Here is a 23857-nt window from a genome sequence, read left to right on the forward strand (position 1 = left end):
CCCAGATTTTTGTGGCAAAATTAGGGGGGTCGGCTTATACTCGGGTCGGCTTATACTCGAGTATATACGGTACTTGTTTTCCCGCTATCCCCACCCCCCTCTTCATTTAACTTTGATAGCTCTAGCTTTATAAAGCCAGAGAATAGCATAGATTAATGGAAACAAAGAAGATTCCTTAATTCAACTGGGAACATACTCCATGCTACTTTCTGTCTGTTCATACACAGATACTGGATGGAAGACTGGCTAATAATGCATTATTTGTATCACCTTTCTCCGAGAACCAGAACATGACCTGACCAGTTGTATTTGCTCTTGCGGCTGTAAGACGTAAATACTTTAAATGTTCAATGTGTAGCAACCGCTACCGAGCAGACCAGCTACAGTCGCTACACATTGAAAGAAGTTGTGCAGTGCAGCTCAGTTCCAAACAAGAACCATACTTACTTTATATTAAAAAAATATATATTAAATTACAATGAATTTGAAAAGCAAGGAATATAAAAAAAAATGTCACTTCACACTGGATAATAGATGAACCTGCTACAACAATCAGTCATAATATTAAAACCACTAACGGTGAAGTGAAAAATACCGCAACATTTCAGCTGAATGTGTGTCAGAGTGCACATTCAGATGAGAACAGTGTTGGGGTCAGAGGGCCCCGACTCGACGAGCCTGGGCGCACTCTCAATGATCGTGATCGTTACGACCCTGTGAATATTGTTCCACCCCTCAGGGTGTCTGGGATGCAGTTACTGACAGCTCGGCCATCCAATCTGGTACAGGGGCATGCTGAAGCTGTTAGTACTTTGATTGACAGCATGACCATCCAGTCTGGTTCAGGGGCATGCTGAGCTGTCGGTGTGTTTATTGACAGCTCAGCTAGCCAATCTGTGACTGGGAGGAGCAGCTTTTCCCAGACCACTGCCAGATGTACATTCATTCATCTTGTGAGTTTGTGCCTTCCTGTGCCTTGAGTTCTATATGCTTGATCTGTTGCCTGACCTTGGACTTCGTTCTGACCATCCGCCTATTTAACCCCTTCAGCTCTGATCCATTATCTTCCCGAAACTCCGACCTTGGAACTTTACCTGACTATGCTTTTGTCTCTTACTTCTGTTTATGACGTACCCTCCTCGCTTCTGACCTTGGACTGCTTGACCACTCTGACTAACTGCTTAGCCGTGAGAAGTGACGAACGTCACAAATATATGCAACTAAATTGCACATTTATAAATCACATCCAGTGCTGATTTTAATCAAAGTGATCTCCTTATGCAAAATTCAAATTGGAGTCCAAAATGCTAAGATCTACACAAATATTTAGGGTACATTTGAACTCTCCAATATCAGACCATTAAACAAGCACCGATCAGCTATATTCAAGTCATTTGGCCTTTGTTTACCGCTTTCTTTACATAGGCTGACGAACAATGATGGGAACAGAATGATTGCTAATACGATAGTTTTGTCATGTTAATGGTATCAAATTCATTGTTTATCACTTGAGAACACTCATCAGCGCTGCTGGGAATTTTTTAACGTAGATGTTACAAATGCCAACCCTGTACTCCATGCTAGACACACAGTATGACTGACACACATGCACTAGAAGACATTCCAGGCTCTCTCTTTCTCTTTAGTTCCTTCATATGTCACAGAGTATAGGCCCTTTGGTGACATCATGGTCATGAGATCAAAGATTCTGCTACACTTCAAACATCGGATACTGCACTAATAATTCATGACTGTGATGCCATTTTCTGGTTTGCAAAGGCAGGTGGGCCAGACAGATGCTGGTTTGGTGGGCCAGTCTGAGTAGGGTCTTAGGGTACCGTCTCACAGTGGCACTTTTGTCGCTACGACGGTACGATCCGTGACGTTCCAGCGATATCCATACGATATCGCTGTGTCTGACACGCAGCAGCGATCAGGGACCCGGCTGAGAATCGTACGTCGTAGCAGATCGTTTGGAACTTTATTTCGTCGCTGGATCACCCGCTGTCATCGCTGGATCGGTGTGTGTGACACCGATCCAGCGATGCGTTCGCTTGTAACCAGGGTAAACATCGGGTTACTAAGCGCAGGGCCGCGCTTAGTAACCCGATGTTTACCCTGGTTACCATCGTAAATGTAAAAAAAAAACAAACCGTACATACTCACATTCCGGTGTCCGTCAGGTCCCTAGCCGTCTGCTTCCCGCACTGACTGACTGCCGGCGGAAAGTAAAAGCACAGCACAGCGGTGACATCACCGCTGTGCTCTGCTTTCACTTTACGGCCGGCACTCAGTCAGTGCGGGAAGCAGACGGCGAGGGACCTGACGGACACCGGAATGTGAGTATGTACTGTTTGTTTTTTTTTACATTTACGACGGTAACCAGGGTAAACATCGGGTTACTAAGCGCGGCCCTGCGCTTAGTAACCCGATGTTTACCCTGGTTACCCGGGGACTTCGGCATCGTTGGTCGCTGGAGAGCTGTCTGTGTGACAGCTCCCCAGCGACCACACAATGACTTACCGACGATCACAGCCAGGTCGTATCGCTGGTCGTGATCGTTGGTAAATCGTTTTGTTTAACGGTACCCTTACTGGGGCCCTTTTGAGAATGAGACCCTGGGAAATTGCCAGGTTTGCCTGCCCCCATAATACTGGCTCTGATAGCACCAGGTTATGTTTACATTACACAATTACATAGTATCTGTATAACATTGAAGCACACAGTGAATACCTGGTAACATTTTTCCAGATTAGATACAAGTGATGCCCTTAGATGCTTTAAATAAAAATAATCAAGTATATCTGTAAGGATCCTCTTCATACAGGCACACCATTTAGTTAGCGTGATCCCCCTACTGTAGAATCTGTAATTAGTAATATTGAGTATTGCCTGTCCTCTGTGCTGGTTAGCTTCAGAAAGACAGACAGCTGCAACGTCATTTCACTGTTCAACCTGAGGACCATCTGACTTTAATTGTAGCACACAGCTTGATGTGCTGCTGGTTTGTTAGAAGCCAAAGTATAGCACTGTAATAATCTGCAAAAAATCACAAACCTGCCAACACAGGCCTGAAAGCCGGGGCTGCGTCTGTCTGACTGCCTGACGGCTGCAGGAAATATGATTAATGAGTGAGGTATAATGATATTGGGAACCCGATTAGCACCACAAAAAGGTCACAGATCAAAGTGGTGTGCTTTTCAGGAGCTATAATCATTGCATATAATCTGCGGGCTGGAAGGAGTAAACTGGGAAATCGTAAGAAAACGTCATCTTGGTTTGGATAACCACAGACACAAAATCTCTTTAAGAGGCATGTTGGGTTTTAAACAGTCTAGAATGAATCAATTTGTTTGGCAGCGGCTCTGCTCCTGCATCATTTCTTCTTGCCGGCTGAACTTCTGAACGCTATATTCCTATTTCATTGTTTGTACACAAACAGCACGCCTTCTCCATAGCAAGCTTTTTAATTAGATTCTGAAAGAAGAGATGTACTGCCATGTGTAGATGTAGCTGCTCTGGAATATGTCACTGATTTCATAGCAAGGGGATTCTGTGATCATTTTTATAGCACTGGGATACTAAAGTGTAGAATTAGTGATTCTATGATATTCCATCTATCAGGCCTAACCTCACATTGCCCTTCTGTGACCAAAGCCATCCTGCTAATTATCATGTGCTTTGTCTATGAGCTGAGTGAACATATATTCAGTTCATCACTTAATATAAAACTATACCAGCGATTGTCACCACAGTTCCTGTGACTTGTCAAGTGCAAAATAAAGCTGACGTTCTACCAATCACACGGCTGTGTAGCAAAAGGAGGTCTGACTGGAAAAGACAACAAAGTCTGAAAATACCTTGGTCAATGCTAAAAAAGAAAAAAACATATAGGGTAAATTAAAGGGTTATTTCCATTATTGCAAGTTCTCACCTATTCGCAGGATAGGCAAAACCTGTTGGACAACTGGTGGACAAAGACTGAAAAGGGCTCCTGTGAAAGAACTGTATATGGGCCTTTTGCAGTCCAATAGCTCACCATAATGCACAATTCCACCTGCTTTGGAAGTGGAAATGGACCCCACGTACCTCTTGGGCCGCACAGGTTGCACCAACATTATGTCCGCCCCTGTGTTGAACACTGGAGGTTCTATTTGAGGAACCCCTTTATTCTAAAGAACAGACACTGGAGTGCTCCACCTGTATGGAGAAGGGCTGCACGTGTGCACCAATACCCTATACTTTGCCTTGGGGACTGACAAACTGTCCAATAGACAATGATTGTGCGGCGCACGAGTGACTATTGATCCATTCAAATGCAATACCTCAGAGCCTGATGCTTGGGACTGGTGGGCCCTCTGCGATCAGCAAGTTAACATCTATCCTGCAGTTAAGGTGGTAACCAACTATTTCACTCTAAAAAAAAATCTGAAAATTTGCTATTAATATTGCCTCAAGAGGCGTCATTAACCAGTTCTCAACTCTACCCTGTTCATGGCCAAACACATTTTTGGTTTTCTTCATATATGTGGTTTTAAGAGTTTAAAAAAAAATGTTCTCCCTCTAATACAATATATGTGTGTAAAAAAATGTTTTCTTTTGATATTGATGAAAAATATATAAGGAAAAAATAAAAACATTTTTTCTTTTGAAAGAAAAAAAAAAAAGATCACAATGGGACACAAAATTACATTTTAAATTGTAAAAATAATTGTTACAAAAAGGAATACAAATTTGACCTGTGTTTTTCTTTTCTTCATTGCAGAGGCAGACCGGTCTTACTTTAAGATTTACAGTTGGTGTGGAAAGTATTCAGACCCCTTTAAATTTTTCACTCTTTGTTTCATTGCAGCCATTTGGTAAATTTAAAAAAGTTCATTTTTTCTCATTAATGTACACACTGCACCCCATCTTGACTGAAAAACAACAGAAATGTAGAATTTTTTGCAAAATTATTAAAAAAGAAAAACTGAAATATCACTTGGCCGTAAGTATTCAGACCCTGTGCTGGTATTGACTAGGAGCAGCCTTTTGAGCTAGTACAACCATGAGTCTTCTTGGGAATGATGCAACAAGTTTTACACACCTGGATTTGGGGATCCTCTGCCATTCTTCCTTGCAGATCCTCTCCAGTTCCATCAGGTTGGATGGTGAATGTTGGTGGACAGCCATTTTCAAGTCTCTCCAGAGATGCTCAATTGGGTTTAGGTCAGAGCTCTGGCTGGGCCAGTCAAGAATGGTCACAGTTGTTCTGAAGCCACTCCTTTGTTATTTTAGCTGTGCGCTTACAGTCTGTGTCTTGTTGGAAGGTGAACCTTTGGCCAAGTCTGAGGTCCAGAGCACTCTGGAAGAGGTTTTCATCCAGGATATCTCTGTACTTGGAGACATTCATGTTTCCTTGATGCTGCCACCACCATGTTTCACTGTTGGGATTGTATTGGGCAGGTGATGAGCAGTGCCTGTTTTTTTCCACACATACCGCTTAGAATTATCACCAAAAAGGTCTATCTTTGTCTCATCAGACCAGAGAATCTGATTTCTTATTGTCTGGAAGTCCTTCATGTGTTTTTTAGCAAACTCTATGCGGGCTTTCATATGTCATGCACAGAGGAGAGGATTCTGTTGGGCCACTCTGCCATAAAGGCCTGACTGGTGGAGGACTGCAGTGATAGTGGACTTTGTGGAACTTTCTCCCATCTCCCTACTGCATCTTTGGAGCTCAGCCACAGTGATCTTGGGGTTCTTCTTCACCTCTCTCACCAAGGCTCTTCCCCCATGATTGCTCAGTTTGGCTGGACGGCTAGGACTAAGAAGACTTCCCAAACTTCTTCCATTTAAGGATTATGAAGGCCACTGTGCTCTTAGGAACCTTGAGTGCTGCAGAAATTCTGTTGTAACCTTGGCAAGATCTGTGAATTGCCACAATTTTGTCTCTGAGCTCCTTGGCCAGTTCCTTTGACCTCACGATTCTCATTTGGTCTGACATGCACTGTGAGTTGTAAGGTCTTATATACACAGGTGTGTGCCTTTCCAAATCAAGTCCTATCACTTTAATTAAACACAGCTGGACTCCAATGAAGGAGTAGAACTATCTCAAGGAGGATCACAAGGAAATGGACAGCATGTGACTTAAATATGAGTGTCTGAGCAAAATAAATACTTATAACCATGTGATATTTCAGTTTTTCTTTTTCATTAAATTTGCAAACATTACTACATTTCGGTCGTTTTCCAGTCAAGATGGGGTGCAGAGTGTACTTTAATGTGAAAAAAAAAGAACTTTTTTGAATTTACCTATTGGCTGCAATGAAACAGAGTGAAAAATGTAAAGGGGTCTGAATACTTTCCATAGCCAGTGTACATGGTCCACAAATTGTGTAACTTACATTACACTATGGTCAAAGAGCAACACACCTATTTCCACGTGAGTGGGATGCAATTCACTGTTCTAACTCTAGAAGTGATGAAATATTATGCTCCTCTCACTATTTTTCTTCGGTGCTACTTTCTAGTGGAGAAAGTCTTATGTGTACTGCTTACCAATCTGTTTGTACGAACAAACTCTTCAGGTGTTTTAGCCCACGGTGGAAGCTCCACATCAGACACCACTGTACCATCATCCATAACGCCAAGATTGTAATCATTCGAGTTGACAAACATCTCCGGCAGGAAGTAGAATTCAGGAATGAGCTCCTGAAGGAACAATACACAGAAATCAAAAGAATCTTTCTAACATCAGTAAAAGTCATATTGATCAAATGAGTAGCAGAAAATGCATGATTACTAGTGATGAGCGAGCGTACTAGGATATCGTGTTATCAGAGCATGCTCGGGTGTTATCTGAGTATCTTCGGCGTGCTCTAATATGTTAGAGTCCCTGCGGCTACATGATTAACGGCTGTTAAGCTACTTTCACACTAGTCTGTCGGTATGGGCCGTTGCAAACCGTTTATTTGTATAAAGTAGGCAATTTTTACTGCCCTGCTTGAAGAAAGCAATTTATGAAAAAGACCACTGTTAAAAGGAATTTTTCATAAGCATCATGTTTTGATATTAAGCCCTGCAGCAGTGGTCACATAGAAAGCTGGTGTCGAACCTGAAGAGCATGGAGGGCAAAAAACTTCAAAAAACATGTGCAAATTTGAATTATACGGTTTTGTAGAAAAAGATTCAGGCAGAACTTGTAATTTATTGTTAACATCTGCTAATTTAGTGCGCATGAGTCCGATGGGAGGTGTAGGGCAGGGGAATTACAGACAGGGAGAAGACCCGCCGTACAGTCCGGCCCCTGAGCACCAAAATCTAATTAGCTGAAAACTTCAGATGGGGATTAAAGAAGATGGGGATTAAAGAACCACAAAGTGGATTTCTTCACCAAAGGTATCATTGTAATCAGTATTACAGCGCCATTACCGCCATGTCTTTAATTTACTTTACTTTACAAACTCGCACAGACAAGTTCTCTTTAAATAACAATAAACTAGTATTACAATGCCATGAATATTTTAACCTTGACCTCTCCTTTGGTAAAATATATGCTAGAACAGGCTTTATTAAAGGCCCCTTGATGAGATGTAATGATGGTAGATGAGACGATTGCAAAGTGAACTTGAATAATTAACTAATTTACTTCAACCCTGATAAATATCAGGTAAACATCGATGTTGGGTAACACGGTGTAAAAATCCATTACCATGGCCTCTATTGAAGCACCAGAGGTAATGGCCTGCTTCTCATTTGGGCAGTGAAATGTTAGACATTAGCCATTATCAGCAGCGAGTCATGCATCAAGTACATCAGCTTACTTTCCCTTAATTAGTGTTGCAATAAACAAAAGGAGTTTTCATTTAAAGCACTGCAACATTCTCAAAGTGAAGAGGCTGACAATACCTTAATCCCTAATTGATGCAGGCCTGGTTTACCACTGACTACATCAGAGATCATGTACCTGTTCTTATGACCTTCCAAATACCTTAGAAAGCCCCAAAAGGCTTATGTATGAGCCCTAAAGCAGCAGGCAGGTCCTTGTTGTCTTGGAGGTGGGTTTTAGAAGCAGTTTTTTTCTATTTAAGCTGATAGTGATCTATATTACTTTTTCAAGGACAATAGCTAAAAGATCACAAATTCACCCAGGATTTTCCAGGTCATTTGCACAAGCAACTTGTATTTTCCTGAAGAGAACATTAAAAATGCAGTGTCCAGCAGGTTATAGTGCAGGAGGAGCTGAAAAGATCAATATGTCATTATGGGGAAAAGATGGAGTGTTGCCTGTAATTAACTGATTTAAGCCTCTGTCGTGCTGTCAATCACCAAGAGAGAACGCCCACTGGACTCCTATGCCAAAAATGAGCAGATGATTGCAATAAATTACAGATTATGCCTGAATCTTTCCTACAAAGCAGTATAATTCAAATCTTCACCTCCTGCTCTGTAAAATGATTGGTACAGTAAAGCCTTTTTCCTCTACAGATTCCCTTTAGGTCATATACTAAACCTGGTTCATATATTGTAGTATCACTGCCAAATATGTGAATATTGCGGATCTAGCCGTGATAAAATAAAAGTCAGCTCATTGTCGAATCCGCACAAGCGTCTGCTTCTCATGGCATTTTTAGTGCATTATTTTGATTGCACAGCAGCCAGATGTTTGCTAAAAGTCAAAATGATGTTCTATATACATGTTTTGTGGGTTTTTTTTTGTCCTCTATGCTCTTCAGCTTCGACTTCAGGTTTCTATGTGACCAATGCTGATCTATGGAGCATTGTTGAGAATCTCATATTGAGAAAGTAGCCAGCGCGTCACACAGTAAACCCTCTGTGAAGAAGCAAAATGGTTGCATGTGACTGGAGAGGCACTGAAAACTGGAGAAGATGGCGATCGGTAAGAATTTTACTACACGTACACACCATTACATAGATGGTTAGGACGGATTACGGAATAAAAATCGTGATGAGATGAATTCTTTAATGCACCAAAGAACCCTGTGGCTAGGAGCTATATGGATGAGGATGTGATTGTATCCTAGCTAGCGACTGGTATGAATATAATACAAGTATTCATGGGAAGGAGGCAGGGTATATATTATCTGTTATTGACTATACAGTGATCTGTATGTTAATCAAAAAACTTGGTTCAAGTGTACAATCGCTCAAAATTAAGAAAAAAAATACATATATAAAGCCCCAAACTTTACCTTGATGTCTGAAGTGTCACGTTGTGAGTTACGCCATGCCCGTGAAACTGAAGAAAACGCTCTGTCAGCATGGTCAAATTTCCCGCCTTGGAAATTTAAGAAAAATGTTGTAAAGGGTTCCTACAGAAAAACGGCAGAAAATTGGTTAGGAAAGATGAAAGTGATCAATGGAAAGAATAAAAAGTTACATGACTGCTAAACAATTTAAAACGGTTAATTGCTAGTATTTGTATGAAAATGTTAATTACATTTCAGCTATCTATGTGGGGAGTCTCAACAATTCTGAAATAAGCAGGTCCTCTACTCCAATACATATTAGTTAGCGAAAAGGTCACCATTCTGACAACAGCCCAAGTACAGCTGTTATAACCCCTCTCCCCTACATGCTATCCCTTCTTTGTAAAGGGGCTATCCGGTCACACCAAAGGATAGGTCATCAATATGAAATCGGCCCTCCTGACAGTCATCGGTTCTAAACATTTTTTATGGAGCTGCAATGCACAGCTTCAATCAATGTACAGCTGCTATGGCCAGATACTAAAAAATGCAGCACCAAGAGGTTGCACTCCAATAAGCTTTATTCCAAAATCTTCATATAAAAGCATAGACAACTGACAATAGGAAAAATGGCAAAAATAGCAGGGGTCTCAGACACCTCTTGGTGATGGATTTTTTACTACTTATTGGATTCTCCTGGGATGACAGCCATGGACAGAGTGGAGAGTTGAGCGGTAAAAGGCTTTTTAATTTACTCATAGCCAGATACTGCATTACAGCTATTCTTGGTAATAGGCGCAGTTCTGCAGTACAGAGTAAATGGAGCACATAGGAGCTTCATTTCAATGATTGACATCTGGCAGCAACCAGAGCGAGTAGCTGCTGATCAGTGGCAGTGCCTGTGTTGGAATCCCGACGAACTGATATTTTCGACCTATCCTGGGGATAGATAGATCAATAAGTTGTGATTAGACAGAAGAAGAGACCTTTGGGTCTCTTCTTCTGTCTTGCTTGTCTGGGTTCCATTTTCAATTTGAGAACAAACAAGTGTTTTAAAATCTACCTCATATTTCCAATTAGTTAGGTAGCATAATAGCATATGTAACCCTGTCCCTAATATGGCTCATACTCTAACTGCCCTATATTGCACAGCCACGCTCTTTGGCCAACTGTATAGCTTTTTGTATACACAGTTGATTACAGAAGTATTTGAAGTGATCGAATTTTCATAATTTAACATCTGAATCAAAGCCATTAAAATGTGATTGGCGCACAGTGTTCACGTGGTGGCAGCAGTTTTATAAGATTACCATGTATGGCTGCCACAGGAACCGTGTGACTCGTGCTTACTGATGATGTGGTTGTAGACATCTGCATTCCCCCAATATGTATCATTAAGATTTTTATTTGCATCATTACTTATATTTGTTGAAAAGAAATCTTCCTTGATTTTCCTTCATTGGATTTTCTTTATGCTTTATGGAAAGCCTTTCCTTAGTTAAAGAACACTTAAGCCCATATTAGTAGATAATTGCCTAAAATTAGCAAGGACCCATAAATTATATCAAGGATTTATGTCTGCTTGTACCATTCTAACAAGCTTTAATTAATGGTATACTGCTAATGCTCTCCTGTAGAAATTACTTTCTTCTAGATGAATTAGCTCTTCGGTTTAACAGAAACATACATTATTGTAAACCAACATGCTATCAATAAACACAATTCCTGATTAATCCACCAAACACCAACGCATTACAGAAGAGCCTTAATATGGTTGCCTAGCATTATTAGGAACAGATAAATGACACTGGCGATACAGCTATGCAAATGAAGAACTTAAGCAACAAAAATACTAGAACAAAGGACCCGAGAAGAGGTGTCTAAGGAGCACAGCATCTACAGAATTAACAGGTTACAAATGCACAAACATAACAACAATTTAGTTATTTTTCTATCTAAAAATACAAAAAAAATTAAAACATTGCAGCTCTTCAATAAAAAAAATATATATATTTTTTACATGGACAGCCTTTCAAATGAATGGCGCTTATGCGATGATACAGGGAAAAAAGTCTTAGATTAGTCTTATACACGAGACAACAATAACATGTGTTTGTTCACCTGCCGCAAAGATGATCACAACTCAAAAACAGCAGTGGGACAGAGCTGATTTTCCGTTGCGCATACATGAAAACTTAAAGTGGAGTTCATAAAGTAGACCAATAAAGTCCTTTAAGTAGGGAAATGTATGATCACAAAAACCATTATCTGGCAAAAGAAACTGGTGGTTTGTGTTGTCCATGAATGGAGCATGCAGTCATTGACAAAGTAGACTTTTTTTTTGTTTACAGTGGGGAATATCTTTATAAGAGGGGATTTCAAAGCTCAGAACACTGATGGTCTATCCTTAGAACTGGCCATCGCAATCCAACTGGTGGCAAGTCAATTTCCAGAACTGCCAGCAATCATCTGTTTGAAGGGCATCGCGCTTGACCATCCTTACTCTAAAACTAGAAAACCATTAAATTACTTGGTGGTCATCAAGAGCTCACATTCTCTAAGTATGAACACAAAAATGTTATTCGAGAAGAAATTTCATACATTGTATTACGGTTAACATTTTTCTACAGTCACCTTAAACATGAGGCAGGTTAACAGAAATAAGCATATTTGAGTACTGCACTTTATAAAATGACAGTTGTCTTTGAATAGGAATCCAAAAATTAACTTACGATTCTTAAAAGCCAGCTGAGTACAAAGCTAGCAGTAGAGTAATGGGTGCCGTAGTGAAACCTTGGAACCTGTTCATCCTCCCAGGTCTCATAGCGCTCTGTAAAGTAGGCTGCGCGTTTGGGATTCAGAGCTCCAACAGGCTGGAAGAGATAAAGAGATTCTGTTTTACAAATAAAAACAGTGTTACATTTAAACAAAAACAATACTAGATTGTTTGCTGAAGAGGCCTAACATGACTAGCAATTGCATACATAGTGACAAAGGAGTGACAAGACTAGAGAGATGGCTCCCCAGAGACGTCAGCAAGACAACTGAAGATCATAAAGTGACAGTCCAGACTCAAAGCTACAAAAAGCAGAACATAATTAATCCCAGGAGGGAATGTTATTCAAGACAGAGACATGATTCTACATGGGAAATACGGTTTTAGGTACAAGTATGTATTGATACTGTACATCAGGCGGCACTGTGGCTCAGTGGTTAGCACTGCAGCCTTGCAGCGCTGGGTCCTGGGTTCAAATCCTACCAAGGACAACATCTGCAAAGAGTTTGTATGTTCTCCCCGTGTTTGCGTGGGTTTCCTCCGGGTACTCCGGTTTCCTCCGACATTCCAAAGACATACTGATAGGGAATTTAGATTGTGAGCCCCATCGGGGACAGCGATAATAATGTGTGCAACCTGTAAAGTGCTGCGGAATATGTTAGCGCAATATAAAAATAAAGATTATTATTATTATCTTAAGTATATGTAACCTCAAAAAGGATAATGAATGTAGTAAAACCATTACTGAAAATCAGGTCTCGTTGCCAAAAAAGCAGTGAATCGAAGCAAAATTTCCAATAACCTTCACTGCAGGACATACAGTGGCTTTCGAAAGTATTCACCCCTTGGCATTTTTCATGTTTTGCTACCTCACAACCTGGAACTTCACTTTTTTCTGAGGGTGTGCATCAGTTCATATAAAGAACAAGCCTACAACTGTGAACATTTGGTTTTATTTTTAATTATGAAGTAAACAACAAAGAGACATCACTGAAAACTTCAGTGTGCATAACTATTGACCCCCTTAAAGACAGTACTTTGTAGAGCGTCATTGTGCAGCAATTACAGCTGCAAGTCGCTTGGGTTAAGTCTCTGAGCTTTCCACTGGGATTTTTGCCCATTCCTCAAGGCAAAACTGGAAACCACCTAACCTTCAAGTTAAGCTACTTTCACACATCAGGTTTTTGCCGTCATGCCGATTCCGGCGTCGAACCGACGTAAAATGTGGAAAACTGAAGAAATGGATCTGGTTATCTGCCGGATCCGAGGAAAAACCGGATCCGTTTCGCATCCTTGTTTATCCGTTTTTTGACAGATCCGGTTTTTAAAAAACGCCTCTGGGAGGCTCCAAAATGTGATTGGCTACTGAAAACCTATATACCATATATACTCGAGTATAAGCCGAGATTTTCAGCCCAAATTTTTGGGCTGAAAGTGCCCCTCTCGGCTTATACTCGAGTCACGGTCGGCGGCAGGGTCGGCGGGTGAGGGGGAGAGGGCGCTGAGGCATACTTACCTAGTCCCGGCGATCCTGACGCTCCCCCTGCAGCAGCAGCAATGGCACAGCTTTCTATGGAGCATCTATGGGGCAATAATGAACGGTGCAGAGCACTATATGGCACAGCTATGGGGCAATAATGAACGGTGCAGAGCACTATATGGCACAGCTTTCTATGGTACATCTATGGGGCAATAATGAACGGTGCAGAGCACTATATGGCACAGCTATGGGGCAATAATGAACAGTGCAGAGCACTATATGGCACAGCTTTCTATGGTACAGCTATGGGGCAATAATGAACGGTGCAGAGCACTATATGGCACAGCTATGGGGCCATAATGAACGGCATGGAGCATCTAAAGCTCTGCTTTACGGCCGGCACTGACAGTCAGTGCGGGAAGCTGACGGCGGGGGACGTGACAGACATCAGAATGTGAGTATGTAGTGGGTTTTTTTTGTTTTAACTTTTACAATGGTAACCAGGGTAAATATCGGGTTACTAAGCGCGGCCCTGCGCTTAGTAACCTGATGTTTACCCTGGTTACCCGGGTGCTGCAGGGGGACTTCGGCATCGTTGAAGACAGTTTCAACGATGCCGAAGTCGTTCCCCTGATCGTTGGTTGCTGGAGAGAGCTGTCTGTGTGACAGCTCCCCAGCGACCACACAACGACTTACCAACGATCACGGCCAGGTAATATCGCTGGTCGTGATCGTTGGTAAGTCGTTTAGTGTAACAGTACCTTTAGATGGTTTCCTCTGGTGAACAGCAGTCTTCAAGTCTGACCACAGTTTCTCAATTGGATTAAGGTCCGGGCTTTGATCAGGCCACTCCAAAACACTTACACATTCTCCTTTAGGGTATGTGCACACGTTGCGGATTCTCTGTGGATCCGCAGCGTTTTTTGTAGTACAGAAACGCTGCAGATCCGCAATTGATTTACAGTACAATGTAAATCAATGAGAAAAAAAAATGCTGTGCACACTTTGCGGAAAATCCGCTGTGGAAACGCTGCGGTTTAAAAGAAGTAGCATGTCACTTCTTTTTTGTGAATCTGCAGCATTTTTGTACCCATTCCATTATAGAAAACCGCAGGGGTAAAAAACGCAGCAAATCCGCAAGAAAACCGCAGCAAAAATGCACAAAAAACACTGCGGAACCGCAGAAAAAAAACGCAGGTGCGTTTTCTGCCAGGAGAGACAGAATCCGCACCAGAAATTCTTAAGCCTAATCCGCAACGTGTGCACATAGCCTTAAACCACTCGAGTGTTCCTTTTGCGGCATGCTTTGGGTAGTTGTCTTGTTGGAAGGTGAACCTTTATCCCAGTCTCAAATCTCTGACAGACTAACAGCTTTGGCAAAGAATATTCCTGTATTTCGAACCATCCATCTCCCCCCTTGACTCTGACCATTTCCCCTTTCCCTGCTGCTGAAAAACATCCCCACAGCATGATGCTGCCACCATCATTTTTCACTGTGGGGATGGTGTTCTTGCAGTGATGAGCTGTGTTACTTTGGCGCCAGATATAGTGGTTACCTTGGTGGCCAAAAATTTTAATTTTGGTCTATTCTGACCACAGCACTTTCCTCAATACAATTGTGGATTCTCCCATATATCTGTTTGGCAAACTCAAATTGATCCATACATTTTTTTTTTTTTTTATATAAGTAAAGGCTTTTTTCTGCCCACTCTTCCATAAAGGCCACCTTTATGGAGTGTACGGTGTATTGTGATTGAATAGACAGATATTCCAGTCTCTGCTTGAGAACTCTGCAGCTTTTTCAGGGTTACCTTTGGTCTCTGTGCTGCCTTTCAGATTCAGTGTGGGCAAGGAGGGCATTAGAGTTTTGGTGGCCAGCCCTCTCTTTGCAGGTTTTTTGTGGTTGCATGTTCTTTCCATTTAATGAGAATGGATTTGATGGTGCTCTGGGGGATCACCAGAGGTTGGGACTTGTACTTCTCAACCACTTTGTCCCTGATTTGTTTGTAAATCTCCTTGGTCTTCATGGTGTTGTTTGGCTAGTGGTTACCATTGCTTAACCCCTTTTTGCAATCGAACGGAATAGTATGTCAGATGGCAGAGACCCCGCTTTGATGCGGGCTCCAGCAGTGAGCCAGCATCAAAGTCGGGACATGTCAGCTGTTTTGAACAGCTGACATGTGCCCGCAACAGGTGCGGGCAGAATGACGATCCTCCCGCACCTATTAACTAGTTAACCCCTTTCTGACATTAGACGTACTATCCTGTCGAGGTGGGGTAGGCCCGTATGACCACCGTATGATGTGATCGTGTTGCTCCGAGGGTCTCTTACCTCCTCCTCACTGCAGCAGGCCCGGATCCAAGATGGCCGCGGCATCCGGGTCCTGCAGGGAGGTGGCTTCACAGTGCCTGCTCAGAGCAGGCGCCGGGAAGCCTCCAGGGGCTGTGCACGTCAGATCGCCGATCTGACACAGTGCACAGCAAAGTGTCAGATCGGCGATCTTACACTATAACATGATGCCCCTCCCCCCGGGTCAATGTTATAGTGTAAAAAAAAAAATATTCACATGTGTAATGAAAATTAAAAAAAAAAAACCCAAAATAATTTTTTTTTTCCTATAAATACATTTATTCAAATAAAAAAAAACAATAAAAGTACACATATTTAGTATCGCCGCGTCCGTAACGACCAGACCTATAAAACTGTCCCACTAGTTAACCCCTTCAGTGAACACCGTAAAAAAAAAAAAAAAAAAAACGAGGCAAAAAACAACGCTTTATTATCATACTGCCAAACAAAAAGTGGAATAACACGCGATCACAAAGACGAATATAAATAACCATGGTACCGCTGAAAACGTCATCTTGTCCCGCAAAAAACGAGCCGCCATACAGCGTCATCAAAGAAAAAATAAAAAAGTTATAGTCCTCAGAATAAAGCGATACAAAAATAATAATAATTTTTTCTATAAAATAGTTTTTATCGTATAAAAGCAGCAAAACATAAAAAAATGATATAAATGAGGTATCGCTGTAATCGTACTGACCCGAAGAATAAAACTGCTTTATCCATTTTACCAAACGCAGAATGGTATAAACGCCTCCCCCAAAAGAAATTCATGAATAGCTGGTTTTTGGTCATTCTGCCTCACAAAAATCAGAATAAAAAGTGATCAAAAAATGTCAGGTGCCTGAAAATGTCACCAATAAAAACGTCAACTCGTCCCGCAAAAAACAAGACCTCACATGACTCTGTGAACCAAAATATGGAAAAATTATAGCTCTCAAAATGTGGTAACGCAAAAAAGTTTTTTTGCAATAAAAAGCGTCTTTCAGTGTGTGACGGCTGCCAATCATAAAAATCTGCTAAAAAACCCGCTATAAAAGTAAAAAACCCCACTTCATCACCCCCTTAGTTAGCGAAAAATTAAAAAAATGTATTTATTTCCATTTTCCCATTAGGGTTATTGTTAGGGCTAGGGTTAGGGTTGGGGCTAGGGTTAAGGCTACAGTTAGGGTTGGGGCTACAGTTAGGGTTGGGGCTAAAGTTAGGGTTTGGATTACATTTACGGTTGGGAATAGGGTTGGGATTAGGGGTGTGTCAGGGTTAGGGGTGTGGTTAGGGTTACCGTTGGGATTAGGGTTAGGGATGTGTTTGGATTAGTGTTTCAGTTATAATTGGGGGAGTTTCTACTGTTTAGGCACATCGGGGGCTCTCCAAACGCGACATGGCATCCGATCTCAATTCCAGCCAATTCTGTGTTGAAAAAGTAAAACAGTGCTCCTTCCCTTCCGAGCTCTCCCGTGCGCCCAAACAGGGGTTTACCCCAACATATGGGGTATCAGCGTACTCAGGACACATTGGCCAACAACTTTTGGGGTCCAATTTCTCCTGTTACCCTTGGGAAAATACAAAACTGGGGGCTAAAAAATAATTTTTGTGGAAAAAAAAGATTTTTTATTTTCACGGCTCTGCGTTATAAACTGTAGTGAAACACTTGGGGGTTCAAAGTTCTCACAAAACATCTAGATAAGTTCCTTGGGGGGTCTAGTTTCCAATATGGGGTCACTTGTGGGGGGTTTCTACTGTTTAGGTACATTAGGGGCTCTGCAAACGCAATGTGACGCCTGCAGACCAATCCATCTAAGTCTGCATTCCAAATGACGCTCCTTCCCTTCCGAGCTCTGCCATGCGCTCAAACGGTGGTTCCCCCCCACATATGGGGTATCAGCGTACTCAGGACAAATTGCACAACAACTTTTGTGGTCCAATTTCAACTGTTACCCCTTGGAAAAATACAAAACTGGGGGCTAAAAAAATAATTTTTGTGGAAATTTTTTTATTTTTATTTTCACGGCTCTGCGTTATAAACTGTAGTGAAACACTTGGGGGTTCAAAGCTCTCACAACACATCTAGATGAGTTCCTTAGGGGGTCTACTTTCCAAAATGGTGTCACTTGTGGGGGGTTTCAATGTTTAGTCACATCAGGGGCTCTCCAATTGCAACATGGCGTCCCATCTCAATTCCTGTTAATTTTGCATTGAAAAGTCAAACGGCGCTCCTTCCCTTCCGAGCTCTCCCATGCGCCCAAGCAGTGGTTTACCTCCACATATGGGGCATCAGCGACAAATTGTACAACAACTTTTGGGGTCCAATTTCTTCTCTTACCCTTGGTAAAATAAAAAATTGGGGGCGAAAAGATCATTTTTGTGAAAAAATATGATTTTTTATTTTTACGGCTCTGCATTATAAACTTCTGTGAATCACTTAATGGGTCAAAGTGCTCACCACACATCTAGATAAGTTCCTTAGGGGGTGTACTTTCCAATATGGTGTCACTTGTGGGGGGGTTTCAATGTTTAGGCACATCAGTGGCTCTCCAAACGCAACATGGCGTGCCATCTCAATTCCTGTCAATTTTGCATTGAAAAGTCAAATGGCGCTTCCGAGCTCTGCCATGCGCCCAAACAGTGGTTTACCCCCACATATGGGGTATCAGCGTACTCAGGACAAATTGTACAACAACTTTTGGGGTCCATTTTCTCCTGTTACCCTTGGAAAAATAAACAAATTGGAGCTGAATTAAATTTTTGTGAAAAAAAGTTAAATGTTCATTTTTATTTAAACATTCCAAAAATTCCTGTGAAACACCTGAAGGGTTAATAAACTTCTTGAATGTGGTTTTGAGCACCTTGAGGGGTGCAGTTTTTAGAATGGTGTCACACTTGGTTATTTTCTATCATATAGACCCCTCAAAATGACTTCAAATGAGATGTGGTCACTAAAAAAAAATGGTGTTGTAAAAATGAGAAATTGCTGGTCAACTTTTAACCCTTATAACTTCCTTAAAAAAAAAAAATTTGGTTCCAAAATTGTGCTGATGTAAAGTAGACATGTGGGAAATGTTACTTAAGTATTTTGTGTGACATATCTCTGTGATTTAATTGCATAAAAATTCAAAGTTGGAAAATTGCGAAAATTTTCAAAATGTTCGCCAAATTTCCATTTTTTTCACAAATAAACGCAGGTAATATCAAAGAAATTTTACCACTATCATGAAGTACAATATGTCACGAGAAAACAATGTCAGAATCACCGGGATCCGTTGAAGCGTTCCAGAGTTATAACCTCATAAAGGGACAGTGGTCAGAATTGTAAAAATTGGCCAGGTCATTAACGTGCAAACCACCCTTGGGGGTAAAGGGGTTAAATGCCACTGTCAAACTCTGAAAAATGTTTAGTCCTCAGTGGTTGGGGGTCTGTATGTGGGGGAGACAGGGCAAAAGCTTAGAACAAGAATGAATTCTCACCGCCATACAATAAGAGAAAAAAGAATGGATCTACCTGTGGCAATACATTTTTGTCTCCCAAATGATAGCATTATGGACATGAAATTACTTGTATTGAAAGGTAACTTCAAAACTCAGAGAGACAGAAGAGTCTGGGAATATAAACTGATGACGACCTTTGACTGTCTTAGTGGTGGAATGAATGTGTTGCATGGATTTATGTCTTTTTACATCAACTAAGGAACTTGCCCCTCAGACTATAAGGGGTCATCACAACAGAGACCCCAATCAGGACAATAAAACAGTCCTTATCTAAGAACTGGCCCAACATTTATGGACATAACTGTTTATCACTCATGGTAATTCTGCTTCATGCCACCTGTCTTATCCATGTTTTTTTTTTTTTTTTGTTCTGTGCTATGTTGTGCATAAATATGTGATTCTTCAGAATTTGTATTAGTCTATGCCTGATGAAGAGACCTGAGTAGTCTCGAAAGCTTGCAATTTGTTACCATCTTTTCAGTTAGCCATTAAAAGGTATCAACCACTGAGGACTCAATTCTAAACATTTTTCAAAGCAATGCTGTAATTTAGCTACATAGGAGCGATCTGAGCATCATTCCTATGTAGCAGAGCCGATCAGGCTATGCCAGCTTCTAGCCTCTCGAGGCTATTGAAGCATGGCAAAAGTAAAAAAAAAAATGTTTTAAAAAATATGAAAAAATAAATATAAAAGTTCAAATCACCCCCCTTTCGCTCCATTCAAAATAAAACAATAGAAAAAAAAAAAATCAAACCTAAACACATTTGGTATCGCTGCGTTCAGAATCGCCCGATCAATAAAAAAAAAAAAAAAAAAGAATTAACCTGATCGCTAGCGGCATAGGGAGAAAAAAATTCAGAATGCCAGAATCACATTTTTCTGGTCGCCGTGACATTGCATTAAAATGCAATAATGGGCGATCAAAAGAACGTATCTGCACCAAAATTGTATCATTAAAAACGCCAGCTCGGCACTCAAAAAATAAGCCCTCACCAAACCCAAGGTCACAAAAAATTGAGCCGCTACGGGTCTCGGAAAATTGAGCATTTTTTTTAAGCAAAGTTTGGAATTTTTTTTTTTACCATTTAGATAAAAAAAATAACCTAGACATATTTGGTGTCGATGAACTCATAATCACCTGGAGAATCATAATGGCAGGTCAGCTTTAGCACTTAGCGAACTTGGCAAAAATGGCAAACAAAAAAACAAGTGTGGGATTGCACTTTTTTTTGGCAATTTCACCGCACTTGGAATTTTTTTCCCATTTTTTAGTACACAACATGGTAAAACAAATGGTGTCTTTCAGAAGTACAACTCGTCTCGCAAAAAATAAGCCCTCACATGGCCATATTGATGGAAAAATAAAAAAATGACGGCTCAGGGAAGGAGGGGAGCAAAAAACAAAAGCGCAAAACCGAAAAAAGCTCTGGGGGGGGGGGGGGTAGGAGTTAATTGTTTTGCAACATCTGTGACCTTTCATATCAAAAGGGTGAACACAAATGCACATGACAATTTTATGTTCTTTGATCCCATAAATTTTAATTTATGCCTATATTTTTCTCACTTCACCAACTTAGACTCTGGTGCTGATGCATCACACAAATCGGATTACAAAAATATTTATACAAAGGTTGTAATGTAACAAAATAAGTAAAAAGCTAAGTGGATAAATACTTTTGCAAGCCACTGTAGTGAGAGCCCATGAGATCCAGGAAACTGAACTATAAAGTCCTTTATGCATTGATATAGGAAAACATTAGGTCACAAAATTAAACTTTTTTTTAGAATATACAGTACAATTTTGAAAGGCAAAAACTGTGAACCTTGCATTTCTCACGTAAATGAATGCAAGTTACTTAATTATCATGTAAAGAGACCACTGAATTCCCAACCACATTTTCAAAGGATTACCGTATATCTGCAAAGGTTCCATCTCCAAGACTTCTCTCAACTTACTTTAATGGCGAGTCTAATTAACAAGCTTGGCCGTGCATAGCCATCACGTAAAAAGTACGCTAACTGGTTACCACACTATTCCCCTGCTCTCAGCACAGTAGCATAAGAAGAACCAAATCACGCTAGGTACACAACGTGTTTCTCCACCATTGAAAGACACTTGAAAAACAAGGGTGATTATATAAAGCAATCTACTCTATAAGGGTCACTTCCGTCTGTCACGGAAATCCCAAGTCACTGAATGATCACGGTCAAACGGCCACAACCAATCAGCGACCTGCACAGTGCGGACGCGAAATGGCCGCTCCCTACTCCCCTGCCATCAGTGCCCGCTCCATACGCCCCTCCAGCCAGCGTTCACACAGGGTTTATGGCAGCATTAACGGACCGCGTTATGCTGCGGTGTAACGCACTCCGTTAACGCTGCTATTAACCCAGTGTGACCAACTTTTTACTATTGATGCTGCCTATGCAGCATCAATAGTAATAAGATCTAATGTTAAAAATAATAATAATAAAAAAAAATCATTATATACTCACCTTCTGTCGGCCCCCGGATCCAGCCCAGGCCTCTCCCGGTCCATGCATTGCGGTCTCGCGAGATGATGACGTAGCGGTCTCACGAGACCGCTACATCATCTCGCGAGACCGCAACGCACTCTTGGGATCGGAGCGTCGCGAGGAGCATCGGTAAACGCATGGGCTGGCTCCGGGGGCCGACGGAAGGTGAGTATATAACTATTTTTTATTTTAATTCTTTTTTTTAACAGGGATATGGTCCCCACATTGCTATATACTACGTGGGCTGTGTTAGATACTGCATGGGCTGTGTTATATACTACATCTCTGTGCTATATACTATGTGGGCTGTGCTATATACAACGTGGCTGTGGTATATAGTACGTGGCTGGGCAATATACTACGCGGCTGTGGTATATATTACGTAGCTGGGCAATATACTACATTGCTATGCTCTATACTACGTGGGCAGTGTTATATACTATGTCTCTGTGCTATATACTACATGGCTGTGCAATATACTACATGGCTGTGCAATATACTACCTGTCTGTGCTATATACTACGTGGCTGGGCAATATACTACGTGGCTGGGCAATATACTACGTGGCTGGGCAATATACTACGTGGCTGGGCAATATACTAAGTTTCTGGGCAATATACTACGTGTCTGTGCTATATACTATGTATCTGTTCTATATACTACGTGGCTGGGCAATATACTACGTGGGCTGTGTTATATACTACGTGGGCTGTGTTATATGCTACTTGGCTGTGCTATATTTTTCTGCTGTATCTGTGCATCATGAATCGTGGTATATGTGAAAGAGGGGGGCCCACTGAAACTCTTTCGCCCGGGGCCCTCAAAAACCTGGAGCCGGCCCTGGCTTCACTGATTGGTCACGCCCGGCAGCGAACAATCAGCGTCAGTCGCAGTCCGCCCGCGAATTGGTGCGGAATTTGAACCACGCTTGCTAACTGGTCGCGCCCGGCCGGCCGAATCCTTTGTATAAATTACATTATTCTGAAAACTTCATAAATAAACTGCATACATATTCTAGAATACCCGATGCGTTAGAATCGGGCCACCATCTAGTGATAAATAGTTGGCCTTGAATATTTCTAGCAGACAAGAAAAAATTGTGTAGCTATGGAAACAAATTACCTAACTTTGACAAGTACACGCGCCATGATTTAGCAGAAAAGGTTATATATTATCTTGAGTTTGTGATTGAAAAAAGTTAATGAAAGGTGAAGATTGTAACTTCAGCAAAAAATTTCCAAAGGCTTTTTTTTTTGTAGGGTAATGTGTCCACCTATAATTCTTGCATTGAAAAAAAACTGAATGAAATTGGCATTGAAATAAATTATGGATCATCCACCATAATCTACTGAATTGGCCCCATATGATTATCTATTTCTGAACCCCCCAAAAATAATTACCGTAAAAGGTTGAAAACGCAAGATAAACAAGATGGGAAGAGATGCTGTGAAATTGCGGTTTGCGGAACAGGAAAGCAATTTTTTTTTCTACAGGAACAGAAACACTTTTGAACGCTGCATATAATCTGTAGAGTAGAAAAGTCATTACAGTGAATAAAATCAATACCCCTCGCATGTATATACGTGGTTCTCTGCAGTAAGCATACGCTATAGCACTTTTCTATCCAGTTAAATGGCATTCCAATGCATATCCCCAAACAGAGGCCAAATGGGCACACTATATGGACACCAGAAAATCATCGACTACAGCTCATAACTGCTAGTAAAACATTAATCCTTTAACGACCAGAGAATTTTTAGTTTTTGCACTTTTGTTTTTTCATCACCTTATCCTAAGAGCCATAATTTTTGTATTTTTATAAAGAATTAAAGTAGTGAAATAGGAGGGGATTTTTTTGCTTGGGGGCGGGGGGGGGGGGACTATAATTTTGCCATAAAGTGTAATGAGAAAAAAAAAATTCTAACTTAGAGGAAACTGAAAGAAAAATTGAATATTGCCATTGTTTGGGGCATTTTTTATTCTACATCCATTGTGTGGTAAGAATTACCAGGATACATGATTTAGATCTACAATACCAGACCTGCATGGATTATTTTTT

The 23857-nt window shown here is 41.1% G+C and overlaps 1 protein-coding gene across 1 annotated transcript in view; it reads right to left on the reverse strand.

Moving 5' to 3' along the window:
• LRBA (LPS responsive beige-like anchor protein) overlaps nucleotides 1-23857 on the reverse strand; it is a 749089-nt gene that overhangs the window by 141532 nt on the left and 583700 nt on the right. Inside the window, exons 44-46 of the mRNA XM_077279308.1 lie at nucleotides 11924-12064; nucleotides 9195-9314; nucleotides 6541-6693 (exon numbers count right to left, since the gene is read on the reverse strand). Coding sequence (XP_077135423.1) covers nucleotides 6541-6693; nucleotides 9195-9314; nucleotides 11924-12064 — 414 coding nt within the window. The remainder of the gene's footprint in view (nucleotides 1-6540; nucleotides 6694-9194; nucleotides 9315-11923; nucleotides 12065-23857) is intronic.

This window comes from Ranitomeya variabilis, chromosome 1 (assembly GCF_051348905.1).
Source record: "Ranitomeya variabilis isolate aRanVar5 chromosome 1, aRanVar5.hap1, whole genome shotgun sequence".
NCBI classification, from domain to species: domain Eukaryota; kingdom Metazoa; phylum Chordata; class Amphibia; order Anura; family Dendrobatidae; genus Ranitomeya; species Ranitomeya variabilis.